The 22630-nt window shown below is 37.6% G+C and overlaps 1 protein-coding gene across 4 annotated transcripts in view; it reads left to right on the top strand.

Moving 5' to 3' along the window:
- Positions 1-22282, top strand: part of KIAA0586 (KIAA0586 ortholog) — a 184969-nt gene extending 162687 nt beyond the window's left edge. For 3 of the 4 annotated variants that reach the window (XM_060174909.1, XM_060174906.1, XM_060174908.1), the window contains 2 exons: positions 15264-15320; positions 21927-22282. In XM_060174909.1, coding sequence (XP_060030892.1) covers positions 15264-15320; positions 21927-22078 — 209 coding nt within the window. In that variant the 3' untranslated portion in view covers positions 22079-22282. The remainder of the gene's footprint in view (positions 1-15263; positions 15321-21926) is intronic. The other variant, XM_060174907.1, reaches the window with a different exon arrangement.
- The last annotated feature ends 348 nt before the right edge of the window (positions 22283-22630 follow it).

The following is a 22630-nucleotide window of genomic DNA, read 5'->3' as shown; positions in this document are numbered from 1 at the left end:
TTTTAGTATTTATTTTCCCTTTTGTTGCCCTTGTTGTTTAACATTGTTGTGGTTATTGATGTCGGTGTTGTTGGATAGGACAGAGAGAAATGGAGAGAGGAGGGGAAGACAGAGAGTAGGTGAGAAAGACAGACACCTGCAGACCTGTTTCACCCACTTGTGAAGCAACTTCCCTGCAGGTGGGGAGCTGGGGACTCGAACCAGGATCCTTACGCCGGTCCTTGCACTTTGTGCCATGTGCGCTTAACCTGCTACACCACCACCCGACTCCCATGCTTTTGCTTTTCTAAGTTCTACTCTCTCGGATCTGAACATTTGTAACTATTCTGCCCCCAACTTTTTTTATGACTGTATCAAAGGTTCCCTTCTTCCTCCTCCCCACCCCCTTTTGGGTTAAAGAAAGAGCTGTACTTCCTCTCACCCTCTACAAATGTAACTCTCCCACCTATGGCTTGGACTCCCATCTACTCTTGACAAAGGGAGAGGTAGACAAAGAAAAGAGCCAATTCCGAGAAATGAAAAGAGAATTGAAATATATGAACTTGCAAGAAAGAGAAGGAGGAAGAGGAGGAGAAGAAGAAGAAATAGGAGGAGGAGGAGGAAGGGGAAAAAGAAAATAGCCAAACTGTTTCTAACACTTTGTGATAACTGTGGTGGTTTTCATTGGGGAAGGGGGCACAGAACTTTGTGGTGGTTGCATTGAGGACCTATACTCCTATAACCTTATAATCTTATAAGCCATTATTAAGTTGCTAATAAAAATATTAACAATAAACAAGAAGGTAAAAGGTGGTGGCAAAAGGAAAAGGGTGGTAGTAGAAAGGAAAGAGAAAGAGGGAAAATAAAGGGAAATTTTATTTGATGGGGAAAGGGGGAAGACAAATAAGAAAGCAGAGGAGTGAGCATGGAATAGGCAAGATCACTTATTCTCCTCTGCAGAATAAAGGATGGTGTTTGATGGTTCTTAAAGGCCCTCATAACCACAGAGACTTCATAATTCTACTCTCTTTTTATTTATAAAAAGGAAACATTGACAAAACCATAGGATAAGAGGGGTACAACTCTATGATCTCTCACCAGAAATACTGCAATACATTTTAGTGGCTTCTCTACTCCACTATTTTCTCCTTATGGTCTAGTCATCCAACAGGAGGGGGGTTGGCGGTGTCTAAGAATCTGCTCATTGTTTCTTTTTTGTTTGTTTGTTTTTGTTTTTTTTAAAAAAAGCTTTTTTAAAAACTTAATTTTGATATAACAGAGAGAAATTGAGGTGGGGAGAGATAGAGAGGGAAAGAGACAGAGAGACACCGGCAGGCCAGCTTCACCACTTGTGAAGCTTTCCCCCTGCAGGTGGGGACTGGGGGCTTGGACCCGGGTCGTCACACATGATAATACATGCATTTGACCAGGTGCGCCACCACCTGGCGCCTAATCTGCTCATTGTTATTCCTGCTCAAACCCGCCATAGGAGCCTCATCATATTCAGACTGAAATCCAAAGTCCTTTCCACAGCATGCAGAGCTCTATGTGGTCTGGCTGCTACTGAAAACTCAGGTCTCAGTTTCCTAGTGTCACTCCTCACCTGCACCTCACCAAGCACATCCCTTTAGGCCATACTGGACTTCTTACTGTTCCTAGGGCACAAATTCATTCCCATCTCAAAAACATTATTCTTTGCACCCTTTCTAAATGGAATGCTGCTCCCCAGACAGGTACAAGACTTGCTCCTTTATTCTTAAATAACATAGACTGTGTGGCAAATGCAAATTTGGAAACCCGAATTGTGCTTCATGTATTACAGTAATTTTATTTCTTTTTAAAAATAATTTCATTTATTTATTATTGCATAGAGACAGAGAGAAATTGAGGGGGGAGAGAGATAGAGAGACACCTGAAACCCTGTCTCACCACTTGTGAAGCTTTTGACCTTCAAGTGGGGACCAGGGGCTTGAACCTGGGTCCTTGCGCACTGTAACATGTGTGTTTAACCAGGTGCACCACTGCCTGGCCTCTATCACAGTAATTTTCATAATTCCAGACATCCATGTTTTCTTCCAAGTATTAATTATTACAAAAGCACAGAAGAGAACATGACCAATTAATAAATATAACATGAGTGGGAGTTGGGCGGTAGTGCAGTAGGTTAAACACACATGGCACAAAGTGCAAGGATGGGCTGAAGGATCCTGGTTTGAGCCCCCAGCTCCCCACCTGCAGGGAAGTCTCTTCACAGGCGGTGAAGTAGGTCTACAGGTGTCTTTCTCTCTCCCTCTCTTGTCTTCCCTCCTCTCTCAATTTCTCTCTGCCCTATCCAAAAATGACAACATCAATAACAACAACAATAATAACTACAACAACAATGAAAAACAACAAGGGCAACAAAAGGGAACATAAATAAATATATATATTAAAAATAAATATAACATGAGCAAAACACGATTGAATATGGGCATGAAAAATTACATTCCCTGATAAATGCCTTATTCATCACCTAAAAATGGCAGTTACAAATTAAAGGCTTTTGTGGCTATAATTTAAGCTTTAGGAAATGCAGAGGACCAAGTTCTGCTGGGGTTTTCAGTATGTTTCGCCTACTTTTAATTTTATGTTAGAATCTTGTTTGCTGTCTTTTGAAACAATGAAGTTATTCAATAATGGAATACATATTTATAAGAGACACACACTGAAACATTGTTAAAAAGGTATCTTAAGGGGTCAGGTGGTAGCACAGTGGGTTAAGCGCACATGGTGCGAAGTGCAAGAACCGTATAAGGATCCCGGTTCGAGCCCGGGCTCCCCACCTCAGGGGAGTCGCTTCACAGGCAGTGAAGCAGGTCTGCAGGTGTCTTATCTTTCTCTCCCCCTCTGTCTTCCCCTCCTCTCCATTTCTGTCTGTCCTGTCCAACAATGACATCAATAACAACACTTAACTACAACAACAATAAAAAAAAAAAAAAAGGTATGTTAAGCAAGGAACCCAGGATCAAATATGCAGGTGCTATGAGTGTCTTTCTCTCCCTTCCCTCTACCCCATCACCTCCCTCTACCCACATTCTTTCTCGATTTTCGTGTCTAACCAATAAATAAATATATTTCAAAAAGCATCTTAAAATGTACTTATTAAACTCTCTTATACTTGTATTCATCAGAATGGATAAGTACATTTTTTTAAAAAAGTTTTTTGTATTTATTTATTTTCCCTTTTGTTGCCCTTGTTTTATTGTTGTAGTTATTATTATTGTTGTAGTTATTATTGTTGTTGTCGTTGTTAGATAGGACAGAGAGAAATGGAGAGAGGAGGGGAAGACAGAGGGGGAGAGAAAGACAGACACCTGCAGACCTGCTTCACCATCTGTGAAGCGACTCCCCTTCAGGTGGGGAGTCGGGGCTTGAACCGGGATCCTTAACGCCGGTACTTGGTGCTTTGCACCACGTGCGCTTAACCCCACTGCTCTACCGCCTGACTCCTGGATAAGTACATTTTTATGTGATGGATCTCAGTAAAGTTGTGAAGAATGATGTTACTTTTCCTGTTAATATAAGTGCAATAATACTATCCATATAATAAAGTCAGAAAGAATCATTTAGGTAGAAATGTACTTTTGAGTATGATTATTGCTTTTCATGTCATTCTGCCAACATTGAAACAAGTCAGATTTAGGAGGTCCTGAAAATGCATGGGATATTTCCTAAATACTATGTCAGCATGATCAATCATTTTCTGAATTTGCCAGTTTCTTGAAATAGCTTAGCCTATGTTCATAGCATTTCACAGGAAGCAGCACAAAATTAGATTTTATGTCCTTATGTATTTTGCTTGGTGTGTGACAGAAGTATATATTGTGTAAATTAAACATTTTAATCTCTGGCAAAAAGGCCTGAACCCCAAACTACAGTTAATGAATACAAGAATTAGAAATCAAAAGTTTGTTTAGTCTGAGGAATAACAATTCTTTAAACTGTAACCACATCACTGTTTCTTGTTTGCATCAGCTCTGGGTGACTGTTATTGTCTTCTGTGAGTTCTCTGGGGCAGGGGCCTGACTTTGTTGAATGAGCCAATTGTTTTCCTTTGTGTTGCCCATCTAGTAAGCTCCCATCTGGTTTATATCAGACTGTTTTCACAGCCAACAACTGCTGCCTTCTCTATATCCTGACACTTCAGGGCCCCATGCTATCAAAGCACTGCAGAGATGGCCTTGCTGGCAGGGCCTATACAGCTGTGCCTCACAGCTTGGAACTATTACACAGAGTAATGGTAATGTAGAACTTGCACTGGCCCTTATTCCCATTGGTGTCGTGTATACAGTAAGCAGAAATCCACCCTCCCCTGCCCCCACTCTTGTCCTGAAACTTTCTATTCAACAAACCAGCTTTAAAGTTCTAATTTTAGGATGTAGAATGATGTTGTTCTTATTTTCTAGTGGCTTCCTGTATTTGAAAGCTCATTTTTCATTCTTTCATTCTTTTTCAGAAGTTACCAGGTCTGGCCCTGCGGAAAGTGAACCGGTCACTATGCCATATTTAATTTTTGTGTCTAAATTTAATTAGGATTAGCTAGATATGGAAAAATCTACTATAATGGTAGAACACATATACATTGTATTTTTAGTGGTAATTATAGACCATGGTTTGACAGAAATTTCCATTATATATATGATTTTTATCTTATTTTATTTATTTTTACCAGAGCACTGCTCAGCTCTGGTTTATTGTGGTATGGGGAGTTGAACTTGGGACTTTAGAACCACAGGCATGAGAGTCTCTTTGCATAACTATTAAGCTATCTCCACTGCCCCTAACATAGGATTTTTATCTCAGAAAATGGATTGTATGTATATAAGTTATAGAGACACTTAAGTTCAAATTGCTTAGTAACTATTTGGGACTACTTTGTCTTCAGCTTTGTTAATTATCAAATGTCATTTATATGAATATTATATCAGTGACCTCTAACAGTCTGTGACCTTGTGTAATTTATAGTCATGCTGAAGGAAAGGAAGAGTTATAGTTGAATTTATATGCTTCTATACTGCCATTGCTTTATGGACGTATATTGAAACAGCAGACCTTTCTGCACCAAGAATTAACTACCTAACCTTTATGGAATGTATTAATATTTTAGAAATACATTCACGTTAAAGTGAGATAAGTGTGTGTTTTCAATTAAATTGAGTGCCTAGTTGTCAAAGAACACCAGACACCTGAAGTACTAAGTCCTGTAAGAGTTAAGCTGGAGCAGGTTAAGCGCACATAGTACAAAGTGCAATGATCCTCAGAAGGATCTCGGTTTGAGCCCCCGGTTCCCCACCTTCAGGGAAGTCGCTGCACAAGCCTTGAAGCAGGTCTGCAGGTGTCTATCTTCTCTCCCCCTCTGTCTTCCCCTCCTCTCTCCATTTCTCTCTGTCCTATCCAAAAAAAGAGTTGTGGTTCGGGAGGTGGTGTGGTGGATAAAGTACCGGACTCTCAAGCATGAGGTCCTGAGTTCAGTCTCCAGCAAGACATGTGATGCCTGGTTCTGTCTCTCTTCTCCTATGTTTCTCATTAATAAATAAATAAATAAAATCTTTAAAATAAAATAAAAGAGTTAAACTGGAGCTTCAACAACAAAAATTCACCTCTGTTTCTGCATTATTTTCAGCACATCGGTATTTCAAGATTTTAAGAAAAGAAATTGAAAGTAATTCATCTTTTTGCAGTCAGCAGTATGACCCACCAGTAGCTATTAGTAACTACCAGTAAATATTCACTTTATGTTGAGGGCTACCTAATAAAGTTGTTTCAGTCATTAGAAAACAGTTAAAAATGACAGAGGAATCCCCTCTTACCCTCTTTTTAAAAAAGTTTTCTTTCTTCCTTCTTTTCTTCCTTTCTTTCTCCTTCTTCTTTTGATAGGACAGAGAAATCCAGAAGGGAGGGGGAAGATAGAGAGAGAGAAAGATAGGAACCTGCAGACTTGCTTCACTGCTTGTAAAATGACCCCTGCCCCTACAGGTGGGGAACCAGGGCCTTGAAATGGGATCTTTGCACAGGCCCCCAGTTTTATTTATTTCCTATGAGAGAGTTTCACATGAGAGAAAGAAAGAGAGAAAGCCAGAGCTCTGTGTTAGGTGTGCAAATCCTGTGCTGTGCAAGCTGAGATATCTCCCTAGCCAAAGAACCAGCTCTTAATTGCTGAAATTAATTGAATTACTTTTTAGATTTTAATTTTTTGGGGAAAAAGAATGTACATACAGAAAATGTAAACATTTAAAATGTACAGCTAAAAGAATTTTCAAAAACATAGCTCTCTTGATAACTTGATAACCAGCCTAAGGAATAGAACACTGCTAGTTCTCTTGGGGCTTCCTCGGATTCCCTTTTGGCCATGACCATCATCCCCATAAGGAGAACCACTAGTCTGACTTCTCACAACCAATTCTCTTGGTTTTGTATTTTAAGTAAATATAGACATACAGAATGTATGGTTTCTTTCATAGTGCAAACCTATTGTAATTTTTAAGATTCTTTTAGTTTTCAAATCATTTCAGCTTGCTTTTATAAAGAATTATCAGAGAGGAATTTGTTTTAGAAACTGTTTCACAGACTCTTCAACTAACAGGAAGTGCAATGTAGATAAAGTTGTCTGCTAAAACATCGAGTCTTTCAGTTCTCAGCTAAATTTTAGTGCTGGAATGTCCCCCTAGACATTCTTGGTCCCAAAAGGCAGGAACTTTCTTTGTCATAACACCACACAGCTATACATTCAAGTTCTTAAATGTTTTTTAATAAACTTTAATAACTAAATATACATTATTCAAATAAATCATGGTTGGTATTCAGAATAAGTGGCTCACATATGTTCTAATTGACCAATAAGCTTCTTGGCAGTTGAATATAAGCTTTTACTGTTGCCAGGAAATTATTTCTGAAAATGCTATTATTGGAGAGAGTTAGAACCCTATTAGATATGTAGTCAATGAGTAACTTAACTTGGAGGATCTGGCCAGATTATTAGTTTAAAAAGTATATAACTTTTATATATATTTCTAAGTACTCTAACAGTGTCCCCCTGTAAATGTAGTCCCATTAATATAAAATATTCAGCTGCTCTTGAATGTTACTAATTAGAGATTTTTCCATATTAGATTTTGTTTCAAACTGTAGATGTCACCTATTTAAAAAATCTTATTTAATAGGTTGAAGAATTCATGTTGTGCTTATAGTAAATCTTTGTTTTGCCATTAATGGCCCTATAGTAATATACAAATTTTTCAACCCAGAAAATATTTTGTGTAAAATACTAATGTAGAGATTTATATATTTAGATTTTGTTGTATTGGTGATTATTACCAAAGATTGGCAAATGCTAGAAGAAGAAGATTACCAAAGATGACATTAAAGAACAGAAGATAAAATTTTAATTAAAAAATAAAGCTTTAAAAAAAGGAGTGCTGACTAATACCTCTAATATACATAGATGCTAAAATATTGAACCAAATTCTAGCCAACCAAATATGGCAGTATATTAAAAAGATTGTATATGGGGCTGGGCAGTAGTACACCAGGTTAAGCACACATTGTGCAAAGTATAAGGATCCTAGTTGGAGCCCCCAGCTCCCCACCTAAAGGGGGTTGCTTCACAGGTGGTGAAGCAGGTCTGCAGGTGTCTTATCTCTCCCACCCCCCCACTCCCATCTTCCCCTCCTCTCTCAGTTTTTCTCTGTACTTTCCAGCAACAATAGCAACAGTAGCAACAATAAGACCAGTGGAAAAAATGGCCTCCAGGAGCAGTGGATTCATAGTGCAGGCATTAAGCCCCAGTGACAACCTTGGAGGCAAATAAATATGAAAAATAAGAAGTCAGACTGTCACTATTTGCAGATGATATGATATGTATACATAGAAAAACCTAAATAATACAGCATGAAGCTTTTGGAAATTATCAGGCAATATAATAAGGTGTCAGGCTACAAAGTTAACATACAAAAGTTAGTGGCATTCCTTTATATAAACATTAAGTCAGAAGAAGAAATCCAGAAATCAGTCCCTTTTACTATAGCAACAAAAACAAAAAATATCTAGGAATAAACCTAACAAAAGAAGTGAAAGGCTTGTATACTGAAAATTATGAGTCACTATTCAAGGAAATAGAAAAAGACACAAAGAAGTGGAAAGATATTCCATGTTCTTGGACTGGAAGAAATAACATCAAAATAAATGCTCTACCCAGAGCCATATACAAATTTAATGCAATCCCCATTAAAGGCTTACCCATTTTTTTTAGGAGAATAGAACAAAAGCTACAGATGTTTATTTGAGACAGAGAACACCTAGAATCACCAAAATAATCTTCAGAAAAAAAGAACAGAACTTAAGACATTATACTTCCAGATCTCAAGTTGTATTATAGGGCCATTGTAATCAAAACTACCTGGTACTGGAACAAAAATAGAGGCAGTAACCAGTGGAATAGAATTGAGAGCCCACAAATAAACCCCCATACTTATGGACATCTAATCATTGACAAAGGTGCCCAGACTATTAAATGGGGAAAGGAGAGCCTCTTTAGCAAATGGTGTTGGACATTGAAAGCAAACTACACAAAGACAACTAGGTGGGAGAGTGGGGACACAGAATTATGTGGTGGAACTATACATGTTAATCTTAAAATCTTATACACTATTAATCACAAAGAAAAAAAGTCATGGAATATTTTTCTTTTTTTTTAAATTTCTTTATTGGGATGTTGATGTTTTACATTTGACAGTAAATACAATAGTTTGTACATGCATGACATTTCTCAGTTTTCCATATAGTAATACAACCCCCACTAGGTCCTCTGAAGGACCTGTATTCTCCCCCTCCCCACCCCAGAGTCTTTTACTTTGGTGCAATACACCAATTCCAGTTCAGATTCTGCTTGTGTTTTCTCTTCTGATCTTGTTTTCAACCTCTGCCTGAGAGTGAGATCATCCCATATTCATCCTTCTGTTTCTGACTTATTTCACTTAATATGAATTTTTCAAGGTCCATCCAAGATCAGATGAAAACAGTGAAGTCACCATTTTTTTTAGTAGCTGAGTAGTTTTCCATTGTGTATATATACCACAACTTGCTCAGCCATTCATCTGTTGTTGGACACCTGTGTTGCTTCCAGGTTTTGGCTATTACAAATTGTGCTGCTAAGAACATATATGTACACAGATCTTTTTGGATGGATGTGTTGTGTTCCTTAGGATATATCCCCAGGAGAGGAATTGCAGGATCATAGGGTAGGTCCATTTCTAGCCTTCTGAGAATTCTCCAGACTGTTCTCCATAGAGGCTGGACCATTTTATATTCCCACCAGCAGTGTAGGAGGGTTCCTTTGACCCCACAACCTCTCCAGCATTTGTTGCTGCATGGAGTATTTTTCTATGCAAAAATGCCTCATGACTTTTCTGACAGCCAGATAGTAAAATTGCATAGGCATGAAGCCCCAGCAAAGCCCTGATGGGAAAAATATATAGTAGCAAATTATATTGTGTGCTATTCCAATTTACAAGTTCTTACTAGTAATGTAGCTTTGTGGATATATAGAAATGACTTAGGTATGCTTTGGTCTAGAGTAATGAAACAGCTGTCATTTTTTAGCTAAAATTTATTTTTAATAAGGTACAAATAAGCCTTTTTGGAAATTCTTAAGAATAAGTACTTATTAAGTGGAGAATAACTACTAGAGGAAGCATGTTCTTTTTTATTGTAAAGAAAATTGAAAAAATATCATTATGGTTGATTATGAATTTAGGAGAGTCACTGTAGCAGCACACTCCTTTTGGAGATACACCCTCTTTGGAGTGTGGATTTATCAGAATAAAGGGAGTCTTTGTTCATTTGAAAAGGCCCCAGAAGTGATTCAGACTTCCTCTTATCCTCTTCCCAATCCTCTGTTGGAAATTACTGCATTAGAAAATGTTTCACTGCTCCATTCTCCAAAGTCACCCAGGTATAATACATAGCACTTTCATAAAGGAACTAAGAAAGAAGGCAGTAGAACAAGAAAAAAATCACTAATAATAGATTACTTCAAGTTACACATGTGGAGACATTATTATAGAACTGGTATAATAGGGACAAGGTGGTAGCACACCTGGCTAAGTGCTCATATTACCACGTGCAAGAACTTGGGTTCAAGCCCCCATTTCCCACATGTAGAGGAACCTTACATGTGATGAAGCAGTGCTGCAGGTGTCTCTTTCTCTCTGTCGCCTTCTCCTCTTTCAACTTCACTCTGCACTATCAAATAAAAAAGAGGGAAACAAACAGTCACCAGTAGCAGTGGATTTCTATTGCAGGCACCAAGCCCCAATGATAACCCTGATGGCAAAACAAAAGAAAACAAAACAACAATGGCATAATATCAAAAGAGCTCAATTGGTAGTTTGCTTTATTTTATTTTATTATATTTTTTAACATTTATTTTGGATAGAGACAAAAACAGAGGGAAGGAGAAAGAGAGAGAGAAAGAGAGATAGATCTGCAGCACTGTTTCCTACTCATGAAACTTAACCCCTTGCAGGTGGTAACCGAGACTTGAGCTTAGGGCCTGCATATTGTAATATGTGCACTCTACTGGGTACACCATCATCTAGTCCCAATTATTTTCTTTTCTTTTTTTTCTTTTTCTTTTTTTTTTTTATTAGTGATTTAATAATGATTTACAAGATTGTGGGACAAGGGGTGGGGGTACAATTCCACATAGTTCGCACCACCAGAGTACCACATCCCAACCCTCTTGGAATATTCCCTATTTATCCCTCTGGCTGTATGGACCAAAAAAAAATTTTTTTTTAATTTATTTCTTTATTGGGGAATTAATGTTTTACATTCAACAGTAAATACAATAGTTTGTACATGCATAACATTCCCCAGTTTCCCATTTAACAATACAACCCCCACTATGTCATTTATCATCCTTCATGGACCTGTATTCTCCCCACCCACCCACCCACCCCAGAGTCTTTTACTTTGGTGCAATACGCCAATTCCATTTCAGGTTCTACTTGTGTTTTCTTTTCTGATCTTGTTTTTCAACTTCGGCCTGAGAGTGAGATCATCCCATATTCATCCTTCTGTTTCTGACTTATTTCACTCAACATGATTTTTTCAAGGTCCATCCAAGATCGGCTGAAAACGGTGAAGTCACCATTTTTTACAGCTGAGTAGTATTCCATTGTGTATATATACCACAACTTGCTCAGCCACTCATCTGTTGTTGGACACCTGGATTGTTTCCAGGTTTTGGCTATTACAAATTGTGCTGCCAAAAACATATGTGTACACAGATCTTTTTGGATGGGTTTGTTGGGTTCCTTAGGATATATCCCCAGGAGAGGAATTGCAGGGTCATAGGGTTGGTCCATTTCTAGCCTTCTGAGAGTTCTCCAGACTGTTCTCCACAGAGGTTGGACCAATTTACATTCCCACCAGCAGTGTAGGAGGGTTCCTTTGACCCCACACCCTCTCCAGCATTTGCTGCTGTTACCTTTTCTGATGTATGACATTCTCACAGGAGTGAAGTGGTATCTCATTGTTGTCTTGATTTGCATTTCTCTGACAATCAGAGACTTGGAGCATTTTTTCATGTGTTTCTCGGCCTTTTGGATTTCTTCTGTGTTGAATATTCTGTCTGTGTCCTCCCCCATTTTTGGATGGCGTTATTTGTTGTCTTCTTCTTGTTGAGTCTGGCAAGCTCTTTATATATGTTGGTTATTAAACTCTTGTCTGATGTATGGCATGTAAAGATCTTCTCCCATTCTGTGAGGGGTCTCTTGGTTTGGGTAGTGGTTTCTTTTGCTGTGAAGAAGCTTTTTAATTTGATGTAGTCCCATAGGTTTATACTTGCCTTATTCTTCTTTGTAATTGGATTCGTTTCATTGAATATGTCTTTAAAATGTATGTGGAAAAGAGTTCTGCCAATATTTTCCTCTAAGTATCTGATAGTTAGTGGTCTAACATCCAAGTCCTTGATCCACTTGGAATTTACTTTTGTATTTGGTGAAATACAGTGATTCAGTTTCATTCTTCTGCATGTTTCAACCCATTGTTTCCAACACCATTTGTTGAAGAGATTTTGCTTTCCCCAACTGATAGTCTGGGCCAAAGATTAGATGTCCATAGGTGTGGGGGCTCTTTTTAGCTCTTTGTACTTGCTTGCTGCACTTACTGAGTCACTGTAGACTACTGTGCACTTTTACTTTAAGGGATATGTTTCCCCCTAACTTATGCACACATGTGGACATGTGCCCTATCTCATGTGCCATGGTTTATGTCTAGGTTCTATAACTCCACCAGGAGGTGTGCCACTGGAAATGGAACTTAGGAGTCCTGTGAGCTAGGGAAGGTCTCACCTGAGTATTGGAGCTGGAGGGTTGACATTGCAGGCCTGGTGTCTCTGGACAGAGTCTGAAGTGACACATGTCAAGGTGGCTCTGGTTGCATTGATTTGGTTGAGATCAATAAATGTAGTATAGTATCAAATGGTTTGGATCAAAAGAAGCATGAAGGAAAACTAGCAAAGCCCCAGAAGTTTCATATAAGACCTTACCATGACTTATTTTTATTTTATTTTATTTTATTTTATTTTATGATGTTCAAAGATTTATTCACACAGACACACAGGACACACATACAGGGAAACACAGTGCTAAGGGTTCACTAGCTGGGACTGCTCCCTGAGCTAGGAACCCTACCATTATTTATGCCACTTAATACTATATACAAATAACTATATCTTATATACTGACAGGACTAGTTGCTTCTGGTTTAAGATTATAGGTGTTTTAATGTTTTTTAAAAAGAAAGCAATTATTATTAAAAATGTATTAACTATTTGAGCCCAGTGTTGAAATTCAATTTCCTAATTTGAAACTTTAAGTGCTGAGATTGAAGAAATATATACTCAGAACTGAAGTCTATGCATTAAAAAGCTCAAGACATTCAATCTACTTTCCCCTGTTATATTGAATAAGTAGTGATTTATAGGACTGTAAATTAATAGGATTATATATTAACGCCATTCCCACTACCCAGAGTCTGTGTCCCTACCACCACCCCCTATAGTAGAGCTGAAAATCTATTCTCCCCTGCCCCGAGTTTTTTACTTTGGTGCGATACTCATTTGCTTTAAAATATCTTACTTTTTAGGTGCTAACAGGAGCATTAATTTAAAGATTTACTCACTACTGCTAATCTGCTATGTGTTGGTTTTGTTTGTTTGTATTTTTCCCCCAATTAAAGAGGGTTTTTGAGTGAATGTCTCATTATTTATGATTTTCTCAGCACCTCATATAATAATGATGGTGCATTAAAAGTACTTTAGAAAAAGTTATTAATTAAAATATAGACCAACTTAAAGTAGATTTTCTTTTTCTTCTCTTGGTTTCTTTTTTTAAAAATATTTTTGTTTATTATTTGATATATATAATAATATATTTTTTTTACCAGAGCATTTTCAGCTCTGGCTTATGGATGTGTTGGGGATTGAACCTGGGACTTTGGAGCCTCAGGCATGAGAGTCTATTTGCATAACCATTGTGCTATCTATTTTCCACCCCTCTCTTGGTTTCCGTCCAGTTTTGTGCAGTGTGTGTGGGGGGTGGTGCTACTTAACTTCTGATCACCATACTATAGGTAAGTTTAAATTCTGGGCTACAAAGGATTCTTCAATGAGTGGAGGCTGTGAGATGTTACTGATATTTTTACTTTCACTTCTGTACTATTAATAGGTACTGTGTATTATCTGAAAGGTAGCTCTAATCAGCCAGATGGGTCAAAGGTAACCTTTCTCTCTAATTCTCAGAAATTTAGAGGCAGATGGTCAGTGAACATAGATAATATCTCATAGTCATGTCATAAGTACTTTTCACATATTTAATGATTTTTAAAAATTAGTTTCTTTGTTTCTACTTGTACGTTATCTAAACAAAAGTAGCATGTTTCCTGCACAGTCTTACTCATGTAAAACTATTATAAAATGGTCTTTAAGACCATTTTTTTGTAATCTTTGATTTTTGTCTTTGTTAATTTATATTTCATTCATTTTTACACCAAGTACAGTACAATTACAAAAGTCTAACACAAATGCCTGTCACTAGTAGAAATATATTACTCAGTTTAATGAGCCTTATAATACTTAAAATCAACTTCATTTAAATATTTCCTTCTGAATCCACCTAAAATTTTTGTGAAATAAAGGAAGTTAGAGAGATAATAACTAGTTTTTATCTTAGAAAAGTCTCAGAAAATACTAATTATACCATCTTGTAATTGTTACCAAAATCCTTCTGTCTTAAAGCCTTTTCCCAACAATAACATCATTGCACATCATGGTATGTGCTCCATTATCTAGGGCACATACCTTCTTAAACCCAGGATGTCCTGTTGGCCTGGAAACTGTGTGTGCTATAGTGTTTTCTTAACTTTTTCTCTGCTTCATAACTCTCTGCCTTCCCCCCTTATTTCATTTTAGCATTAAATTTTGGCTATGAATTTATTGTATAGTGCTCTTCTATAGTTCCTGATGGCTTTACTGGTTTTTTTATGTATACTGTGCAGCCTCAGACTAGAGTGAAGAGAGAGGCTAGACTTTTTGTGATGATTAAATTGTTTCTCAAGTCATGGGTGCTGGGCAGTGGCGCGCTTGGTTCAATGCACCCATTACCATATGCAAGTCCCTGGTCCCCACCTGTGGTGGGGGAGAAGCTTCATGAGTGGTAAAGCAGTGCTGTAGGTGTCTCTCTTTCTCTCTTCCTCACCATCTCCCTCCTCTCCTCTCAATTTCGCTGTCCTATTATATATGATAAATAAATAAAGGGAAAATTTAATAAAAATAAATTGTGGTACAAATTGGTTTTCAAGTCATTTTATTAGGGTGGGGGGGGATAGTGGTTTACCATGAAGACTTTTGACCATGGAACAAGTGACTCATGAGTTTCTATTATTTAATAGAATTTGCATATCCTCTCATGATGTTTTACTTCCTCTTTTTTTCTAATCTTTGGTGCATAAACATAGCAAACCATTAGGTAAAATATTTTCTACTGAGAGACATTAGAATTCAGCTTTTTCACTTTTTTTATATTAAGGCTACTTAGTAGATTAGATTTTTCCTTTCCTAATTTTTATGAAAGTAACTATGGAAAGTATACACTTGGAGTTCTTTTTTAGTAAACAAGAATAAATCATTATTTCTGTGCTTACCTGATCTTACGAAAACCTCTTTTTTTTTAATGTTTCAATAGGTGATTTGGATCGGACACAGATTGAGCCCAATCTGTATCTTGCATCTGTATTTGCTGGTAAGATTTTTTACTTTTAAAATTTGTGGAAGTTGAGTTTTTAATATTTTGTTATTCTTTCTCTTTTTTAAAAACATTTATTTATTCCCTTTTGTTGCCATTGTTTTGTTGTTCTAATTATTATTGTTGTTATAGATGTTGTTGTTCTTGGATAGGACAGAGAGAAATGGAGAGAGGAGGGGAAGACAGGGGGAGAGAAAGACACCTGCAGATCTGCTTCACTGCTTGTGAAGCGACTCCCCTGCAGGTGGGGAGCCAGGGCTCGAACCGGGATCCTGAGGCTGGTCTTTGGGCTTTGCGTCACCTGCACTTAACCACTGCACTACCACCCGACTCTCTATTATTTCTTTTATAATAATCACGGAGATACTGATTTTTTGTAATCAAACCACTTTATTTTTAAACTTATTTTTATTTTATTATTGGATAGAGAAACTGAGAGGGGAGGAGGCTATACAGAGGGAGAGAAACAAAAAGATACCTGGAGCTTTGCTTCACCACTTTTGAAGCTTTTCCTCTGCATGTGGGGACCAGGGGCTTGAACCTGGGTCCTTGCACATTGTAGTGTGTGCACTTAACTAAGTGGGCCACTGCCTAGCTTCAACCAAGTCACTTTATCAAGGAAATGTTAATATATAAGACTGCTATTGTCCCATGGTTACAATTTCACATCTTGCCAAAAGTTGTATCTGCATACCACACCCACCATCAAATTGTCATCTCCCTCCACCATAAGACATTGATGTATCCAGCCCTCTTTCTCTTCTTTCTTGTTTTCCCCCTTTTAGTTCTGAGTTTTAACTTTCCTGAAATATGTATAAACTAACATAAATTCAGTTCTCCAAAAGGCCCAAGTTAGAAGGCAGGAAAAATGACCATCATTTTCCTTTGGAAAGTTTATAAGATGTTGAATTAAAAGACTGCAGGTGTGGTATTCAGAGCACTGAGGATAGTACTCAAGATAATTCCATCTGGGGGAGGTTATTTGTTGGGGCAGGACAGTGTTTAAACTTTGAAGTCAGTTTTAAACAAAGTGAAGCAGCTGGAACCTGGCATAAGAAGAAACAAATCTTTCACATTAACTAGTGCTTTTTAGAGGAAAAAGAATTGCAATTGTTTTTACAGGTGCTGACTCATTTATTCTTCCTATAGGAACTTCTTTATTTTTATCTTAAATGATAAAATTTAAAGTAAGCATTTGTCAACTCATTAAAAAAATCAAGTAGAAATAAACTTTAAATATGTAATAGGAATTATATATCTAAAACATTTAGGCATGAACCTGTATAGGAACATTTTCAATCACCCTTTAAAACATGAAAGTAGGGAAAGAATATTTAATAATGACTAATTCTGGAAAGCAGAGGCAAGTAAAATATGACATACTGTACTTAACAGTAGATGTCCAGGCACCTACTTCATCAAGAGTTATAGTTGTCCTTGGTCTCAAGTACTGAAGCTATGCTATTGCACAATCTACTGGGTTGGGTTAAGTATGTGAGGAAAACTGAATACAGCGGGATAGTGGAGCAGCTGCTTAAACATAGAATTAAAGCAAGAGTAGAGGAGTCCAGGATAAATCTTCAAGAACCCAGCGGAAAACACAGCGGAAAGACTGTAATATTTTCATAAACAGCTGGGAAGCAACTGCATTGCTGGTCCTTGGGACTGATTTGAATGACAAGATCTGGTCAGTGTGAATCTAACAAACTGTAACTAAGTTATGAGGAACCACAGATTGTCTGGATAGAAGGGAATTGCCTACTAGCCTCATGCTACAACTTTGTGGAATGCAGAGGCAAATAAGACAGTCTGTCCTTGTAGAGTACATATTTATCAGGAACAATAGACCCATAAGCAAATGACAAGAATGCAAAATGAGAAGGGCACAGATACTCATTGTGTAGCTACTGTACTAGTCACTCTGAAGACAAGACTGCAAGTTCCAATTTAAGTTCTGTTTTTTGTTTCTTTGTTTTTAAGATTCACTTCTGATGGAGGGGGACACTCTGGAACATGTGCTGTGGGGGATCAAACTTAGAACCTCAGGCTTTAAGTCCAATGCTCTAGCCAGTGTACTATCTCTTAGGTTGCAACCAGTCTGTATTCTTATGCATGGTAACCTATTTATGCCACCACCCCATCCACCCAGTTCATATTCTTAAGGGATATTTTATCTAGCAAAAGTGACAGCCACATAAACAAATTATTACAATGCAGTTTGATAATTACTACAGTAGAGTTGCCTGTGGAAAATAAGGCATCCAAAATTAATAGAGGAACTCTTCTTATTTTATTATTACTGCTGGAAAAAACATCTCATGATGTATTTCACTTGTATATGGAGTGAGGGTACCCTTTAAGTCAATGATTACTATTTGGGAGTCACTGAGAGCTATGACCTTCTGTTTTTTCTCCCAAATTACACATACATGAAAATAAAATGCATGAAGTTTCAGGATACTTAAACACTCTTGGTCAACTCGCCATGGACTTTGAGTGAAGATACTTTATGTGTGGAGGCGGGGTGGTGGTACACCTGAGTAAGTGCACATGTTATAGTGTTCAAGGACCTTGGTTCAAGCCCCTGGTCCCCACCCACAGGGGCATCATGCTTCACAAGGGGTGAAATAGTTGTCTCTGTCTTCCCCATCTCTCTTTTTAAAAATTTTTATTTATTTATTTGTTATTGGATAGAGACAGAGAGAAATTGAGAGATGAGGGAGAGATAAAGAGGAAGAGAGACAGAGAGACACCTGCAGACCTGCTTCACCGCCTGTGAAGCGACTCCCCTGCAGGTGGGGAGCTGGGGGCTCGAACCAAGGGATCCTTTTGCCGGTCCTTGCGCTTTGAGCCATGTGCGCTTAACCTGTGTCTTTCCATCTCTATCTCCCAACTTCCCTATCAATTACTCATTGTCTCTATCCATTCTGTATATCTATCTATATACACTACATTTTTTTAGGATTTAATTTTTAATTTTAGAGTATGCTGGTAGAAAGCCCCAATCTTTATATCTGCATATAGAAAACTCTAAATTGAGGCAATTAAGTATTATTTTACTATTTGTTCATTGTCTTGTAGAATACCATATTCATATACATGGTTTGTAGCATGTGTGTGAATCAGAACTTTTGAGTTTGAAATGCTGTATTTCTCTATTAGCTACCAAGGACATTTTTTTTCTTCTTTTTTCTCTGTATGTGTAGAGTTGTTCTAGAAATCTTTGTTTGGATTGCTCTTGGTTTACAAATAGCAAAGATTTAATAATAGTTCACCAAGTGTTTGAGAATCAGACAGGATCTAAAACCTGCTGATGAAATAGATTACTGATACCTAAAAGGCTTTTCAGAAAGTTATAAATAGTTTTAAAAATATACATACAGTTGGGAGTCGGGTGGTAGCGCAGTGGGTTGAGCGCAGATGGCACAAAGCACAAGGACCAGCAAAAGTATCCCGGTTCGAGCCCCGGCTCCCCACCTGCAGGGGAGTCGCTTCACAGGCAGTGAAGCAGGTCTGTAGGTGTCTATCTTTCTCTCCCCCTCTCTGTCTTCCCCTCCTCTCTCCATTTCTTTTGTCCTATCCAACAATGACAACAACAACAATAACTACAACAAACAACAAGGGCAACAAAAGGAATAAATAAATAAAATAAATATTAAAAAATATATATATGTACACACACATGCAACATTTGGGTATGATTTTAAAAGGACATTAAAAACATTAGATTACTATTAGTTTACATAGATAAATTACTTTAGTATAATAGTTTTTCTGTTCTTATAAATTCAATATCAATGAACAGAAACACTTTTTGATGAATTTCAAATATTTTAAGGTAAAATACTTGAATTTCAAATGTCTAAAGATATATTAGGTCTTAGGAATCTTCAGATGCATGGTTTGACTCTGTGACATCTCTAGCTTAAATACATGCCAGGTTAAATGACATACTGTAAACCCATGGAATCAAGGAATGGTCTCCTATTTTAAAATAAACCTGAAAACAGCTGTTGAAACAATTACATCATAGAGTAATGACATAACTGTGGAAATTTAAAAAGTCAAACTTTAAAAGCATCAAACTACATTTATTATAGGCATTTATTATGTTTTTTAAATGGTGATTTATTAAGGCACTATATCTTTTTAAAAAATTGAACTCATTGAAAACTAGCACTGGATATGAATGCTGCTTTTACTTTTTTTTTTGCCTGTTAATAATCATAATACACTTTTTTTTTTGTAATGTTTTCAGTATAAAGGACTTTTTTTTTAGTGTTCTGAAACTATGACTTTTTTGGCTTGTTACATTGAATATTTCAAATTTTTCCAGATGTGTACATTAAAAAGTTTTTAGATATGCTGGTATACGTTATTGTGTGTGTGTGTGTGTGTGTGTGTGTGTGTGTGTGTGTGTGTGTGCGCATAGTGCTCAGCTCTAGTTTATGGTGGTGTTGGAGATGAACCTAGGACTTTGAATAAATAAAGTATCCTTATTTCTCTTTGAAAAGCAGTCTTTTTTTGCACGCTACTCTCAGGCTCACACCAATAGCCTGAACAGGATTATTAACTGACTAGACAGTAGACCTCATTTGGACTCTAGACTTGACCTGTCATAAAAAGGATTTGTGGGGGCCAGGGGTAGATAGCATAATGGTTATGTAATAAGATTCTCATGCCTGAGGCTCCAAAGCTCCAGGTTCAACCCCCCGGCACCATCATAAGCTAGAGCTCAACAGTGCTCTGGTAGAAAAAGTAAATAAATAAATAATAAAAAAGCTCTCTTGGGAAAAGGATTTGTGCTTGGCATTATCACTACTACTCTTTACCTCATTAATGGCATAGTTCCACTCTGGTTACATAAAAGTAAGAGCTCATCTGTTTTGAGTACTTCCGATATGCTTGCACCATGTAAAACTTTATATGCTTCTCATTTAATCCTCACAAAATCATAAGGTTGGTACTCTGTAGGGGAGGAAACTAGGTTTTTCCAAACTATATCCCTGTGACCTTTACCTACCTATTTTCCTGTATAGCACTTAATACCTTCTGACATATGTTTATTTATTTTACTTGTCATTTTCCCCTAAACCCAACTAAAATATGATGCCAGTGAGATCAGAACCTTTGCTTTCATAATGCTGAAATCTTTAGCGTCTAGAACAGTGTCTGGTGTTGTGTGCCGGCCGCAGAGAAGAGAGAGAGGAGGGGTCCAGAGCGAAGAGGAAACACAAATCTTTATTTGCGCTGGCACCTCAGAGTTGGGTGCTAGAGAAGCAGGTTGGGCCCACGTGGAGGTAGCGAAAACGGCCGCCTCACGCAGTAACCTTTCCTGTGTCTGAACACCGGAGTGAAGCGCTGGCAAGAGAGCGAGGTGCGGAAGAAGAAAGGCTTTTATAGGAGCAGCTTTCGCGAGAATGGGAAGGGGGAGGAGTAACCATAGCACTCTAGGATAGGATAATAACTCTCGTGAGAATGGGAGGGGGGAGGAGTAACCAAAGCACTCCAAATATCACTTGGATATAGACAATGCCCTGAGGGCACAACATGGCTGAACAGGCACTCCAAGAATGTCCCAACTCTTGCGGGAACTAGCAGTAGCCTGAGGGGACAACATGGCAGATGTGACTGCATCGGCACAATTTCCCAGCAGTCTGGCACATAGTAGGCAGTCAGCTGGCATTTATTGAGTGAATAGATGGATGAGGCCCCTTCTTCTTGTCCCTCACCTTTTACTATTTCCCACATAGAAACCTCAAACTAACTGTGTGGTAGAGAGGACCATTTTCAATTGATTAGACAATAGACGTCATTTAGACCCCAGATTTCATCTGTCATAAAAGGTATTTATACTTGTCATCATTGCTGTCTTTTTTTTTTAAATCTTACTAATTGCTAAATTATCTTGTTGAGCTTTCTAGTGGTGGTATTTTATTCCACTCTGCAAGCTAGGTACCCATTTAACATGTGAGAATTGAAATCTTGAGTGGTAAAATGACTTTTCCCAAGTCACACAGTCACTAACAAGGGTAAGTATGGATTTCATAGGCTAGACTTTTATCTTTATTTGGTCTTATCTAGTACTTAATATCTACTACAGCTATGACACTTGTATATTGACTTAGTCCATTTGCTCAGCTAAAACAAAGTGTACTATAAATTGGGTAGACTTTAAATAACAAATTTATTTCTCAAAGTTCTGGTGGCTGGAAGTTCAAGATCATGACACCTATAGGCAACATATACACCCTTCATATGATAGAAGGGTGTAGCACATTCTTTGGGTTGTCTTTTATAAAGATATTATCATATTCATGATAGCTCTGTTGTGATGATGTAAGTACCTTCCAAAGGTCCTACTTCTTAATACCATTATACCAGGCAATTGAATGGGGAAAATGTTTTCTCTAATTGTTTATAGTGAAAATGGAAAGGAGGAAAGGCCTGTTTTATCGTGCTGACAAGTTCTGAACTCCTTGAAAAAGGAAATTGCCTTGTACATGATTCATGGTTTGACTCAGTGTATTACATAGGAAAGTTTAAAGCACACAAATGTCAAGGGTATACTTGCCTAGCTGAATTAAGTTTCTCATTTTGCAGGTGGTAAGGAAATACCTCTCTTCACTTCACAGCCTTCACCTGCCAAGATGTCTGTGACATTGCCCTCAGTGAACCTGGAAGATTGCTCTCAGTCACTTAGCATCAGCACCATCCAGGGAGACACAGAATCCTCAGGAACAGATACCTTCTGAAAGAGAAGTCAGAGCCAGCACAACGTTTGTGCTACTGGTTTTGAAGTCATTTTTCTTTGCATAAAACCATCTATCAGTCTGTTTGACCTTTGAGCATATTCTGAAAAATGACTTCTATTTTTTTTTAATTAAAGTATGGGCTTAATTTGGGTATTTAGGTAAAATTTCAAATAAAATAAAATTCACACCTATAAATCTTAATAAGCCTGGCTGTGTATTGTTTCTTAGATTCCTTATGCAGCATGAAATAGTAGAAAAACTATGACTTTTTGACATCTAAGAATTTTGTCTGCAGACATAATTGTCTATAGAATAGCTATGAAATCACATTGCTCAAGATTATTCTAGACTTTTTTAATTCAAGATTATTGCTCAAGATTATTCTAGATTTTTTATTCACAGATGGTAGATAGCATAATGGTTATGCAAACAGACTATTATGCCTGAGGCTCCAAAGTCCCAGGTTCATTCCCCCACACCACCATAAACCAGAACTGAACAGTGCTCTGGCAAGAAAAAAGAAGAAAATTGCTTTTGAGTTTTTACTTCTCA

The sequence above is a fragment of the Erinaceus europaeus genome, chromosome 16, assembly GCF_950295315.1.
Source record: "Erinaceus europaeus chromosome 16, mEriEur2.1, whole genome shotgun sequence".
In the NCBI taxonomy this organism is placed as follows: Eukaryota; Metazoa; Chordata; class Mammalia; order Eulipotyphla; family Erinaceidae; genus Erinaceus; species Erinaceus europaeus.
The sequence above is the reverse complement of the archived record's forward strand: the minus strand, read 5'-3'. Positions and strand labels throughout refer to the sequence as shown.